The 14,506-nt window shown below is 37.6% G+C and overlaps 1 protein-coding gene across 3 annotated transcripts in view; it reads right to left on the reverse strand.

Moving 5' to 3' along the window:
* Window positions 1-14,506, reverse strand: part of GPM6A (glycoprotein M6A) — a 369,395-nt gene that overhangs the window by 60,441 nt on the left and 294,448 nt on the right. For all 3 annotated transcript variants that reach the window (XM_028848000.2, XM_015139516.3, NM_001265765.1), the window contains 1 exon segment: window positions 7,293-7,485. In XM_028848000.2, the coding sequence (XP_028703833.1) occupies window positions 7,293-7,333 (41 nt within the window). In that variant the 5' untranslated portion in view covers window positions 7,334-7,485.

The following is a 14,506-nucleotide window of genomic DNA, read 5'->3' on the forward strand; positions in this document are numbered from 1 at the left end:
CCTGGCTGTTTCTAACATGCTTATGCTCATATGCATGACCAAAGAAAGGACATAAAAATGGAAATTATATTTAAAGGGAAGCAGAGCATACAAGTGAAAAAAATTTAGCCTACCCATGTGGTCAAAAAGAAAAGCCCATCTTCAGCGGTGGAATTCAAGCAGGCTGCAGAAATTTACATAGGTTAAAAGAAGCCAAGTGCTGATATCCAAGACAATGGGGAATAGGCCTCAAAGGCATTTCAGAGACCTTTGTGGCAGCCCCTCCCATCACAGGCCCATAAACATAGGAGGAAAGAATGGTTTCAAGGGCCTGACCCAAGGTCCCTGCTACCCTGCACAACCTCAGGACACTGCTTCCTACACACCAGCTACTCCCACTCCAGCCATGGCTGAAAGGGGCTCAAGTATACAACTCGGGCCACTGCTTCAGAGGGTGCAAACCATAAACCTTGGCAGCTTTCCATGCAGTGTTAAGCCTGCAGGGAAGCAGAGGGCAAGAGTTGAGGTTTGGAAGCCTCTGCCTGGATTTCAGATATATGGAAAAGCCTAGATGTCCAGGTATAAGTCTGCTTCAGGGGTGGAGCTCTCATAGAGAACCTCTACTAGAGCACTGTGGAGGGGAAAAGTGAAGTTGGAGCTCCCACACAGAGTCCCCACTGGGGTACTAGCTAGTAGAGCTGTGAGAAAAAGGCCACCATCCTCCAGACCCCAAAATGGTAGATCCACCAGCAGCTTGTATTTTGTGCCTGGAAAAGCCATAGGCATTCAAAAGCAGCCCATGAGAACGGCCACAGGGATTGAACCCTGAAAAGTCACAGGGGCAGAGCTTCCCAAAACTTGGGAGCCCCACCTTTGCACCAGTGTGCCCAAGATGTGAGACACAAAGTCAAAGGAAATTATTATGGAACTTTAATATATAATGACTGTCCCACTGGATTTTGGACTTGCATGGGGGCTTGTATCCCCTTTCTTTCAGTTTTTCTCCCTTTTGAAATTGGAGTATTTACCCAATGCCTATACCTCAATTATATCTTGGGAGTAACTAACTTGTTTTTTATTTTACAGGCTCATAGGTGAAAGGAACTTGCCTCATCTCAGATGAGACTTTGGACTTTGGATTTTTGAATTAATACTGGAATGAATTAAGAATTTGGGGGAATTTGGGGAAAGCATAATCGTATTTGGCAATTTGAAAGGACAAGAGATTTGGGAGAGGCCTGGGGCAGAATGATATGATTTGGATCTGGTCCCCACTAAAATCTCAAGTTCAATTATAATCCCCATTGTGGGGACTGGCGGGAGGTGATTGGATCATAGGGGTGGTTTCTCACGAATGGTTTACCACCATCTCCTCAATGCTGTTCTGATGATAGTGAGTGAGTGAGTTATTGTGAGATAACTCACAATAACTGGTTGTTTAGGGTGTGTTCAGGGACAAACAGACTTAAGGCAGCATGATAGTAGGTATCAAAACTGTGAGTCAGTTTCAGAGTAGATGTCGTCATTATCATAACCACTATCACCCCTACTACCACCATCATAATAATAAACACTTGTATAGTGCTTACTCTGTGCCAGTGACGTTATAATTCTTTTGAAATATCAACTAATTTTATTGTCATACAACTCTAGAATGTAAGCAGCATTAATACGTCTCTTTTACTGATGAGTTACTGAGGCAAAAAGGTTAAGTAACTTTTTCAAGGTAAGAAAGCTAGAAAGGGGCAGAGACAATATGGAACAAACATGGGGAGTTTGGCTCCAGAATCTTATCCGCCATTCCATCTCGTCTGTCTAAATTCCTCACGGTTCAAGTATTGGGTTTGTTCTTGTTGTTATTTCACACTCTGGTATTTTGAGGTTTTTTTAAAACACCCATTCGAGAAGTACTAACCTGGCTGAAATATTGCCTAATGATATGCACACTATTTGATGGTTAATTCAAAGTCAGGAATTCAGTATGGTTTTCTAACAGGAGTTCCAGTTATGACTTACATTATGTCTGACTCCCAAAGACTAAACAATAAACATACATCAATACAAATTTGGCAGATCTTCAGCCATTGTTGTGAGTAGAAGACTTCAGCAATTTGGTTTACTTGTCAACAACCTAGTTCAGTACACGCAGTTTGCACAGTACTATGATTCACGTTAGTCTATGAAACTTTGTTTCATATTTCATGTTGCTATTAATTCACAGTTTTCCCTTCTCACACTCATCCATTAAGCTGCTAATAACTGTTTCCTACTTCATTAACCTCCAAGGAGTAAATGTAAACTACAAGCAAACTTAGAAATGTAAACCCACATGAAGTTAGTTGAGAGCAAAACCTATATATCTATTTTGTCTGAGCTTACTGATTGATTTTGTTTTCGGTAAATAGAAACTATTTTATATGTGCATGCAATATTAAAGAATTCACTAGGTAGTGAACTCAGTTTTTGATGTGTTAACTTGAAATTACAGTCAATTAAAAAAATCAATAAAATTTTGAAAATAAAGTATTCACTCTGAAAAACAACCCAAATACAGTCTTTATCTTATAAGTTATAGGAAGGCATGCTTATGAGTAAGACTGTTCCTTGCCCAGTCCTTAGGAGAGCTATTCGAAAAGCCAAGTCACTTAGCAAAATTAGTGGTTTGGATTTCTGTGTGATATATAATTTTCTAACCAGTCTCCATATTTTATTGTCCAATATGAATCTGCTTCACAGAAGCAAAACACCTACCCTACTTCTTACTTACTTCATCAAATGACTTAGGAAGCACAGTAATAACATCTTTACAAAAGGCTCTCAGAAGAAAAAGCCTGAATCACAAGTATCAGAAAAAAATGTCCTCCTCATCACATAGCAGAAAGTGGCAAAGCTGTTCTGAGTGCTGAGTAGGTCTAAATGGCAATGCTAAACCAACAGAAGTTGTGATTAAAGTGTAGGAATATCTCCTAATGGATAAGAAGTTGCACACTTCTTATCAAAGCAGTTTGGAACTCATAAATGACCTGGATTTGAGAAACTAAGCTGAAAATTAAGGGATTAAAAGCTTCAGGGGAACAAAATAGACAAGAGACAGAGAGGTACTAAAAGTTATATAAATGACTATAAATGAGTTATATAAATGAGTAACAAAATCTTTGAGAAATTCTTTGAGAAATACATTCTTCTCTCTCTCTGGAGTTCTCCACATCTCAAATGTAATAGGAAAACAAAGTTTAATGAGTGATATCAGCTAAGAGTTTAGGAGCTCGACTTCAGGCCAGCTCCCACTGTCAGGGGCTGATGGCATTTAGAATTATATGTCTAAAATATGGATTACATAAGAATGAGAATTATTTGCAAACTCATTTATGGTCAGTATGGTTTGCATTATGGACAGGTGATTAGTGAAACAGAATAGTCACACGTCATTGTGTTTGCCATTGCCTTTCATGTCTTCTTCTGGACTTGGAAATATTGACCATGTTGAGATAGGTGTATGTATTTAAGAGAAGGGAGATAGTGGAGAGAGAAAAAGAGAGGGAGAGAGAAATTTTGTGGTCCCTGAGATAAAGAAGTGGGTAATTCCTCAAATCTTGAGGACCACAGATGGAAGATTCAGGGCTTGGACAACTGGTTTTATCTTTAAGTTCACACATCCAGTAAACAAGCTTCTTTTCCAAGTATATAATATAGGAGTGATGAATTTAGTTGAACTAAGTATGAGAACTATGGAGAAAAGAAATAGACTGTAAATTACTAAAATTAGGTAAGTTTTTTCTCCGCAATTATGCTCTTACACATTCTTTTCCAAACCTACCTTAGTTGATTTCCAAGAGAGATGTATGGCGTGCAAATGTATTGTTCAGCCTCTTCTGCCTTCTGCTTGCTTATTTTACATCTTCTGTTTCCCCTGCATTTTTTCCATCCCTCTGATACCCCATAATGCAGCCCTGCATAGAGTAATATCTACCTCCTCGAAACCTTTATGTAATCTTTAAATTTATCACTTGGCACTAATAGTACTAAGAGGTTTACAGTATATATTTTCCCTCTGTGTTTTCATGAACTATTTGTTGGCATGGAGAGAGTCTCAAATACTTTGTTAGCTCCAGAGGGCCTCTATAAGGAATTTTAGTAATGTGAAATATGAAAAGAGAGAGAATTTTGACATTTACATGTATTCCAATCAAAATGGTATGTTTTCTATTCCAAACATGCATTATTGGTTTCATATTTAATATATAATATGACAGAGCAAAGGTAAAAGTATGAAATTAAGCATATAATCTCCAATCTTTCTTCTAAACTCTCCTCACCCCCCCCCACATACACTGCCGTTAGAGCTTTAGTAGCTCTCTACAATATATGAAAGTTTGTTGTTTAAATATCAAATATCTTAACCGTAATTGCTGATAGATGTACGCAAGCATCTCTTGCCATTCATTAGGCTTATGATTTCTTACAAACTTGTAATTCTATAACTAAATTTAACAATTTGGATGTAGTTTATATAGAGAGAATCTGTAGATGTTAAGGACATCTGTGATGGCTTAAAATAATGCACAGTGAGAACATATTTTGTCCAGGGTAGGCTGCGATAAATCTAGAAAATGTCAGTTTTATCACATTAGAATATATCCATGCAATCATTTACTTAAGACTCTCTAAAAGCTAACCTGTAATAATCTAAAGCATTTTAATTATATTCCAAATGATGAATATGACTTATAATCTTTAAAGGGTTGATTCATGCTATTTGAATCTAAGGCATTGACAGCTATTAAATTTTGGTTTTATACATAGGTTTGTATTTAGTTTGATGAAAATTGATAAACTGTCTACTAATGCTTAAAGGATTCAATTTAATGCATAATGTCAATTTTTCAGGACTAATTTGTAAAATAAATTTACTTTGGGAAATATAATATGCAACTTTCAACTTGCTATTAATTCTTCATTCCCATTTGTCAGTGACCTTGGTGAAGCTTTCACCTGATACTACAGAGTTACAGACTATATTTTTATAATAATTTCACTTCTTAATTTAGTAGCTAATCAATTCCATTCTTCTAATCCCCATGTATGTGTAGGGGGTGGGGGGCACTGGTTTTCTCAATCTCATTTTCCTCATTTTATTTCTTATTTTCTTATCAGTGTTTCTCTAGGTTTTAAGTATCAACAGGTTTTAAATAAACAAATATTTCAGCTTTCCTTTTACCAAAAGTTTTGCTATGTACTCTGACCAGAGGTAAATGTCATCCACCCACCCCCTAAAATACAGCATTCTTGCTCTGTTACCTGATAGAAATGTAAAACTCTATTCTCTTTCTTTTTAATTTTTATTTTTTGAGACAGAGTTTCACTCTGTTGTGAAGGCTGGAGCTGCCTTATGTGCTCAAGAGATTCTTGTGCCTCAGTCTCCCTAATCGTTATGATTACAGGCATGTGCCACTATGCCCGGGTAATTTTTGCATTTTCAGTAGAGATGGGGTTTCACCGTGTTGCTCAGGCTAGTCTCGAACTCCTGGCCTCAAGTGATCTGCCTACCTTGGCCTCCCAAACTGCTGGGATTACAGGCGTTAGCCACCGTGCCCAGCCCACAACTCCATTCTCTCTTCATTTTCAGGGGAAATTAGTAACTTTAATAAATAAATAAAAGATGTTATGGTATTTATAAAAAATACTTTGAAATATACTTTTATGGAAAAAATTTATGAAAATTACTTTGAAAAATACCTTGTTCAAGATAATCTGCCTGTACCTGATGGAATATAAGAAATTTAGCAATATGATACATTCCTGATATTGTAGTTGGAGAAAATTGTCTTCTACCTAAAAAACTGTCTGGGTTGGCCGGGTGCAGTGGCTCACGCCTGTAATCCCAGCACTTTGGGAGGCCTAGGCGGGCAGATCACGAGGTCAGGAGATCGAGAACCTCCTGGCTAATGCAGTGAAACCCGTCTCTACTAAAAAAATACAAAAAATCAGCTGGGCATGGTGGCGGGCGCCTGTAGTCCCAGCTACTTGGGAGGCTGAGGCAGGAGAATGGCCTAAACCCAGGAGGCCGAGCTTGCAGTGAGCCGAGATCGCGTCACTGCACTGCAGCCTGGGCGACAGAGCGAGACTCCATCTAAAAAAAAAGTTGTCTGGGTTGACCAAGTGTTTTTTCAGAGTAGGATCTTAGGTTATAATTACACCAGGTCGACAGGAATTGCCCTGCATAGATGAGAATTGTGATCAAGCTCTTTTAGATGGAATAATAAGATTAAAAAGCAAAGCTACACTAACCATCCAGATACCCACTCAGATTTGTAAATCTAAAAGCATCATATTAGTTAAAAAATGTATATACATTAAGAATGTTTGAGTTTATTTAGAATGACAAAATAAAGGAACATGAAGAACTTTACAAACACAGGTATCAAACAGCATGAAATAAACACAAGAAGTTATAACAAAAGCTATAAGGGCCCAGGAGACAAGTTTATTATCAGCTGGGATTACAAACAAACTGCAATAAATTATTTTCTTTTTGTGGGCATAAAAATCACTGAATAAATTATCTCAGTTAGTAACTTATTTAGAAATAAATGTTTCTATAATTCAATCCCAAACCTTTGTTCTCTATATTCTCCAATAAGGAGCTGAAATTTCAACAGCAAACTAATTTTCAGACTGTTTAGGTTACTTTTCTAAAAAAGTTATTTTAACATAATCATAATATAGTGATCTTAGGAGTTTTACATTCTATGAGAGAAAAGTATAATTGGTGTTTGAAAAAAAAAAGGTTGCTCGATTTCTTATGATTTACTCTTTTACGGAAGACAATAAGAACTTTGCACAATATTTATATCATTTCTGTGAGGCAGCAACAGTAAGATACCATACCCCAGGGCTGAGTTTATTTCTTTTAAAGGTGGGAGCACCCATGGAGCTTTGGTGATTTTCCTAAAGTTAGCAGCAAGGGCCAGATTTGTACCTGGCACTATTCTAACAGAACAGCCTCTGTTCAAATTAGAAGAGCAAGAAAAGTGCCAGAATTCCACTTAATGGTAACCAAATTTTGAATACAACTTTACATTTAAAGCATTGGTTAATCCCTGATTCAGTCGGCCTCTGATCCCGTGCTACGTGCCTTCTATTGACTGTAAAGGCAATTATGAATCATGATTACCCTTCTGAATCATGTATGCCCTAAGAGTGCTGTTTCATTTATATCATCACCTCATTTAACTGTAGGCCCCACTTATTTAACACACAGAAGTGTAAATATATACACTGCAAAAATAACAAGAAATACTAGAGTGACTTACATGGTAAAAACATCCAGTGTGTCTCCAGCAGTTCTTGCCATCTCAAAGTAGGTTTGCAGAATGTTGACAGTTCCAGAAAGGGCTTCATGACCGCAGCCACAGAACAGGGCGACACCCGCATAGAGCAGGATGGTGGCAATCAGAGAAGCATAGGGAATGCCTCCCAGGCATTTGATACAGCATTCAAAACACCCTGTAGAAGATCACAAAGGGAGAAATTCATATTTTTGTTAATCTAATTTAAAATTTTGTTTTCAAACTTCAGCACTATGGGAAAGTATATTTGCACTGATAATACCAGGTCAAACATATAAATCAAGTCCTAGAGTATGTTGAAGGATACTAAGATCAAATTCCTTAATTATAAACCCATCCTCCACAAATAAGAGAATGTTTCCTATGACTGATGTCTTCCTCATCTACTGCAAAATCCAGAGAAGCCGTTCCTTCCCAACTGAGACTTTCTATAATAATTAATCTTCACCATAGTTGCATGCGTAGCAATCCATTTTGAATTTATTGCTCTCAAATGTTACATGCTTATGGTTTCATTTCAATGGTATTTATTCTTTTGCACTCCATGTATCTGTATTACCTTTTTTTGTAACAGATTTTTTTATTGATGTGTCATAGTTGTACATGTTTTGGGGATACATGAGATATTTTGATACATGTTTATAATGTATAATTATAAAATCGGGGTAATTGGGATATCCACCGCCTAAAATATTTATGTTTTCTTTGTGTCAGGAACATTGTGATTCATCTCTTCTAGCTATTTTGAAATATACAACAGATTATTTTTAACTATAATTTCCCTACTGTGCTATTGAATATTAGAAATTATTCTTTTTACATAAGTGTGTTTTTGTACTCTTTAGTCAATTTCTCAGACAGTAAGTTGAAGCCTGTTAGTATATTGTGAAGTCAACTTAGTGAAGTATTTTTTTCTTTTTTTTTTTTTTCCTTTTTTGAGACAGAGTCTGGCTCTGTTGCCCAGGTTGGAGTGCAGAGGCACAATCTCAGCTCACTGCAATCTCTGCTTACCAGGTTCAAGAGATTCTCCTGCCTCAGCCTCCCAAGTAGCTAGAACTAAGGGCACGCACCTCCATTTCCCACTAATTTTTTTTGTATTTTTAGTAGAGACAGGGTTTCACCATGTTGGTCAGGCTGGTCTTGAACTCCTGACCTCAAAACTTACTGAACTTTGACCAGCAAATATTAAAAGTGGCAGAGACTGGAAGAGACAATATCTGAATGCATTTTATGTAGTAAGGGAAATTACTTTTGACTCTTTTGACTTCAGTGCTCCTATATGATATTTGAGTAGTGACTCATAATGAAAACCTACTTCTTGCTATCATTCATGGTTTTAAAACAATGACAAAGACAGTGGCACAGCAAACGAGAGCACGTTGGACACACCGATCACTGTGTGGTTTTTGCCAAATTTATTCTTTTGCGCTTATCATCTTTAAAAATGTGACAATAAGAGAATTTCTCTCATATGGTTCTCATGAGGATTAAATGAGTTAATATAAAAAAAAGTGCTTGACGTAGAGTAACTATTCACTACATGTTATCTGTCCTTATTAGATGTAATTTATTATTTTTTGGGGGGTCGGGGTGGGGGATGGAGTCTCGCTTTGTCACTCAGGCTGGACTGCAGCAGTGCGATCTCAGTTCACTGCAGCCTCCGCCTCCTGGGTTCAAGCGATTCTCTTGCCTCAGCCTCTCAAGTAGCTGGGACATTGAAACGCATCACTGGCTAATTTTTGTCTTTTTAGTAGAGACAGGGTTTCACCATGTTGGCCAGGCTGGTCTCAAACCCCTGATCCACCCACCCCAGCCTCCCAACGTGCTGGGTTTACAAGTGTAAGCCCCCACACCTGGCCTAATTTAACTATTATTTATGTGAACTATTACTGTGCTGTCATGTAGTTGTCAGAAATTCTTTAGCCATCGTGGTCACTTTTGCTTTTTGAAGTCTCATCACTTTTACTTATTGAAACACAGCTTTAATCATTTAAACTGAGACATCAGGAAACGATGGTAAATATTCAAAATAAAGGTCACAATTTCCTAGGCTTTTTCTAGATATCTTCTAAGAAATTAACTAGAAATGCTTAAGTGTATATATTTTGCAGGAGGAAATATTGATGAGGCACTATGTGACAGCCACAACTGATAAAGGAGAATTTAGGTAAGAGGACTGACAGGCTAAGGGTACTTGCAAGGATGACCTAGGTTCCACATGCACCCACCTCTAGCCACCCCACGCCTCAGATACACACACATATCCTCATGCCAAAGATTTCCTCCTTATGAAAATTCTTGATCCAATCTGTCTTTGTAATGCTGAAGCCCCTCAGATAATTAATGACTTTTCCTTTTTCTTCAGAAACAAATGACAAACAGGATTTAAAAATGGATTCTTATTGTGCTTAAGTCATAGGAAGATCCGTGAACACTTTATCTAGAAGGCATAGATGCATATAGCAACATATGAAGCATATGATAATTGCAAAGTTCCTGTGAGAACTAAGTTTATATTGAGAGATTGAGCTAGTCGGCTATTTTTAATGCTGCTCACTGAACTGGCCTTCTTGAGAATTCTAGTCCATCCCATCTGCCCCAGAGGAGGTTAAAAAAAGGAGTCTGAACACCTTCCCATTTCAGTAGCTGTTGTTTGTGCAGGCAAAATTGTTTCTTGAACATTCCTCCCCCCACACACATCACACACACCCACACACACATCCCCCACACGTGCACGCCCGCGCGTGCGCACACACACACACACACAATGTGGGGAAGTAGAAAAGGTTAGAACAGCTTGAAACTTCATATAATAGGAAGAGATTTCACCAGCAGATGGCTAAAACCAATGTGTGTAGTATCTGAATGTCACTGAACACAGTTTTGGGTGGAGATTAACAGGGTGGCAGAAAAATCTTTGAACGATTCTGTCTCTTGTTGTTCTACAATTTCTACCTCACTGATTATTTAAAAATAATAATAAAAACCTTAGTGCCAGCCCAAAGTAGAGCTATGCCTATTTTTGGCAAGTATACCACATAGTCTCATGATTTCAAATCCTATTCATCTGTGATTTCTGTCTTTCGCTCTTCTCGAAGCATTTGATGCGGTTGTGGGATATTTCTACTATAAACAATCAGAAGTATAAAAACCAGATAGATGAACATGTTTCACAAAACTGTTCAAAATAGAGTAATTTCATATATAAAGAGTTCAAACACTGAATGCCTGGGTGGGAACTGCTTTTGCTGGATTCTAGAGCCTAAAGTTAATAACTGAGTAAAGACTAAATCAGAATCAGAATAGCTCAGGAGCAGATAAAGTGGTAAGCTCATGACTGACCACCAAAACCACTTCTGGGGACTTCTGATTAATTTAAATATTAATTCAGGGTCGGTTTCACTTATTTCTCATTGTCTCCACTCTACTTTAAATGGACCACTTCTAGCCTCCACACTATGCTCTGTAGCTGCAAGGGGGATACTGGAGTTGCTGCATCAGAGCATCAAGTATAACTTCAATTGAGTACTGGCTTTCAAATTTAGAAAGAAAAGCCCAAGATAAATTCTAAAACTGGGTCAACCCAAATTGACAAGGCTGAGATAACGTGCATTTCCAAATGAGTGTAAGGTCTCTTTACTCTATTTAAATGATACTATTTAAATTTCTCAGAATCATATTACCTTTACGGCAAATGCAAATTCCTCTAAACTTGCACTCCTGTGAAGTTAAGCTAGCATCTTTTGACTTAAGACCCCATCCTCCGTGGAACTTCTATTCAAAGGAAGAAATCTTAAGTATTTCATCATACACATATCGCGCTTGTAATGGGCTGGATCCTGACTATCCTCACTCTTCCACAGAGCCTGAGCTGCCTATCCGTGTTTAAAGAAGACTCTCAGAACTCCCATCTGGGGAAGCAGCGCATTATTTCAGTATTCTCTCCAGCTGCCAGGATCCCACGTAGTTGCTGGCAGGGGAGCTTCTTTCCACCCACAGAGAGGAACAGCCTTGGCTGAGCAGCAGAGTTGCCATAGCAACCCTGCCCCTGGGCCCCGGATAGGTTCCCAACAATCACCCTTTAAGGCTGCGGATCCTATGCCCCCAGTACCACGTTTTCACTGAAATGCAAATGAAAAACCACTCGATTAAATGAATATTAGTGAAGGCATAGTAAGTGGAGTGCTGGTGCTGGAGAAGATATTTTTTTTCTTGAGAAACTCTCTAGTAAAATGATAAAGATTATTTTGAACAGGAAACATTTTCAATGCTAGATATTATAATAAAAATGGGCCCATTAATTCTCAAATAGAACTGATGGCTCAAATAGGGAATACCGAATTTACATGTTCTAGTCACTACCTATATACACAAAGAGGTATTTCTCATATCCATTTTCTAGTTATACTTTCCAAAATGAAATAATACTGTGCCTTCAGCTTTAACATGAAAACAAATATTAAAAGAATTATGAGATGTTCAACACACCCTCTGAAACATTAGCATTTGCCCAAAGATTAGTGAAGTTATAGATGGACTTGTACTAATACAACAATTTCAAAGAAAATAGAAGCTGTTAAGATACGTTATTTTTTAAAGAAGATACTGACTTTTTAAAAAGATATTAATTTATTTCCATTTAAACATTGTGAAGTCAAACACATGCCTTTGCTTTTGCTCACGTCACAAACTGCATCAAAACAAATAAAGGGAAAAGAACCTAAACCAATAAGAAAAAGACCAGGAGAGATAGACAACAAAGAAGAGAGGCCAACACAATTGTGGATTCTGGAAAAGTGATTGACAGAGGAGAGGTTGAGAAGTGAGATTTACAGTAGACTGACAATTGACTCATTGATACATTTTTCCTAATATTATTTACCAGACAGCTAATTCCTTTTCTCCTGACCTATGTCATCTTTGTCATTATCAAGTGTCTAGAGAGGTATAGATCTGTTTGATGGCTGTCTATTCTGTCCTATTAGTCTATTTCTCTGTCCCTGTGTCAGAAGTGTTTGAACCAAAGCAACTCCATCTTGAATAAGGGCCAGGTGAAATAAGGCTGAGACCTGCTGGACTGCATATCCAGTGGGTTAGGCATTCTAACCCACAGGATGAGAGAATAGGTCAGCACAAAATACAGGTCATAAAGACCTTGCTGATAAAACAGTGTGTAGTAAGGAAGCCTGCTAAAACCCACCAAAACCAAGATGGTAACAAGAGTGACCTCTGGTCATCCTCATGGGTCATTATATGCTAATTATAATGCATTAGCATGCTCTGAGGCATTCCCACCAGTGCTATGACAGTTTACAAATGCCATGGCAGTCATGAGGTTACCCTATATGGTCTAAAAAGGGGAGGAACCATCAGTTCCAATAATTGCTCACTCCTTTCCCCAAAAACTCATGAATTATCCACCCCTTGTTTAGCATATAATCAAGAAGTAACAGTAAGTATCCTAGATAAGGCAGCTCAAGCTTCTGCTCTGTCTATGGAGAGTAACCACTCTATATCCCTTTACTTTCTTAATAAACTTCCTTTCACTTTACTCTATGGGCTCGCCCCGAATTTCTTCTTGCTCAAGATCCAAGAACCCTCTCTTGGGGTCTAGATGGGAACCCCTTTCCAGTAACAGCTGGGCCAATACCACACTGCCTTATAGTATGTTTTGATGTGTGGAGGAAATTGCCTCAACCAATTCATTTTCTTCATGAATGTCATGGCTAGTCATTGCCCTTGTACTTTACCAATCAATTTTTAAAACAGTTTGTCTGATTATACAAATTAACTCATTGGGATTCTGATTGGTCTTTTTCCATTTGTATAAATTATTTATGTAATTTAGATATTTTTTTTACTCACAAACTTTAAAATTATTTCATCGATTCTATGAATTATTTTGAGTTTGTGGATTATTTTAAATTTAGGTTGGTAATCATACCATCTGTGAAAATTTTGAGCTTTCTTTCTTTTCAATATGTGTGCTTTTTAATTTATCTTTTTATTGTCTTATGCTATTGGATAAAATACAGAGAGGAGATTAAAAATAATGTGAAAAGGTATCTTTTGTGATCCTGATATTATAGATAATACTTATGCTTTTACCATTAAGTTTGATGCTTGCTGTTGTTTTATTGGTTAAATATAGTCTCTTGTTTTAAATTATATCACATGCTTCCCACCTGGTAAAATAATTCTTTTTTCTTCTTTTTATCTGACGTTTCAATAAACTTTTCTAATGTAAGTTAAACATGCATTCATGAGGAAAAAAAAAAAACAATGGCGCCACTGGGTTTTTAAAAATACATAGCTAAATTTGTCATGCTAACTTTGTTCAATACTTTTGCATTTATCAATTTATCCAAGAGTTATTGAGCCCTCACCAGGTGTCAGACACTATGCTAATTGCTGAGACTTTAGAAGTAAACAAATTCAGTGAAAATCTCTGCTCTCATTGTAGAGGTGCGAGCAAGATTATAAACAAGATACTGAAGAAATATAGGTGAGATTGTGAAAAGTTCAAAGAAGGAACCCTGAACAAAGAGGTGGGATTAGGGAGTATTGGAATATCAGTTTCAACTTCCAATAAAGAGGCTAGGGAAGGCATAACTGTGATGACATTTGTGAAAAGGTCTGGAGGAGGCAAAGGGACCGTCCAAGAGGCTATCTGGGAGAAAGTTTCTTTTCTTTTTATTTTTTAATTTTAGTTTTTATTTTTATTTATTTATTTATTTTGATACGGAGTTTCGCTCTTGTTGCCCAGCTGGAGTGCAATGGTGTGATCTTGGCTCACTGCAGCCTCTGCCTCCTGGGTTCAAGCGATGCTCCTACCTCAGCCTCCCTACTAACTAGGATTACAGATGCCCGCCACCACACCCAGCTAGTTTTTTGTATTTTTAGTAGACATGGGGTTTCACTATGTTGGCCAGGCTGGTCTCCAACTCCTGAGAGAAGGTTTCAAACAGAGGGAAACTAAATGTCAATGCCTTGAGGCAAGTGTGTGTCTAGAGTATCTGAGGAAAATTTAAGAACCAGTAGAGGCAAGATAGATTGAGGTAGAGACAAAGGCACACAAGGAGAGGTTAGAATATAATAGGTGAAGTTATAGGGTCATCAATATGTTAATGAATGTCATTGACAACAAATTTTTGCTGTCTTGTTTTGTAAGGAAGTTT

Source organism: Macaca mulatta, chromosome 5 (assembly GCF_049350105.2).
Source record: "Macaca mulatta isolate MMU2019108-1 chromosome 5, T2T-MMU8v2.0, whole genome shotgun sequence".
In the NCBI taxonomy this organism is placed as follows: domain Eukaryota; kingdom Metazoa; phylum Chordata; class Mammalia; order Primates; family Cercopithecidae; genus Macaca; species Macaca mulatta.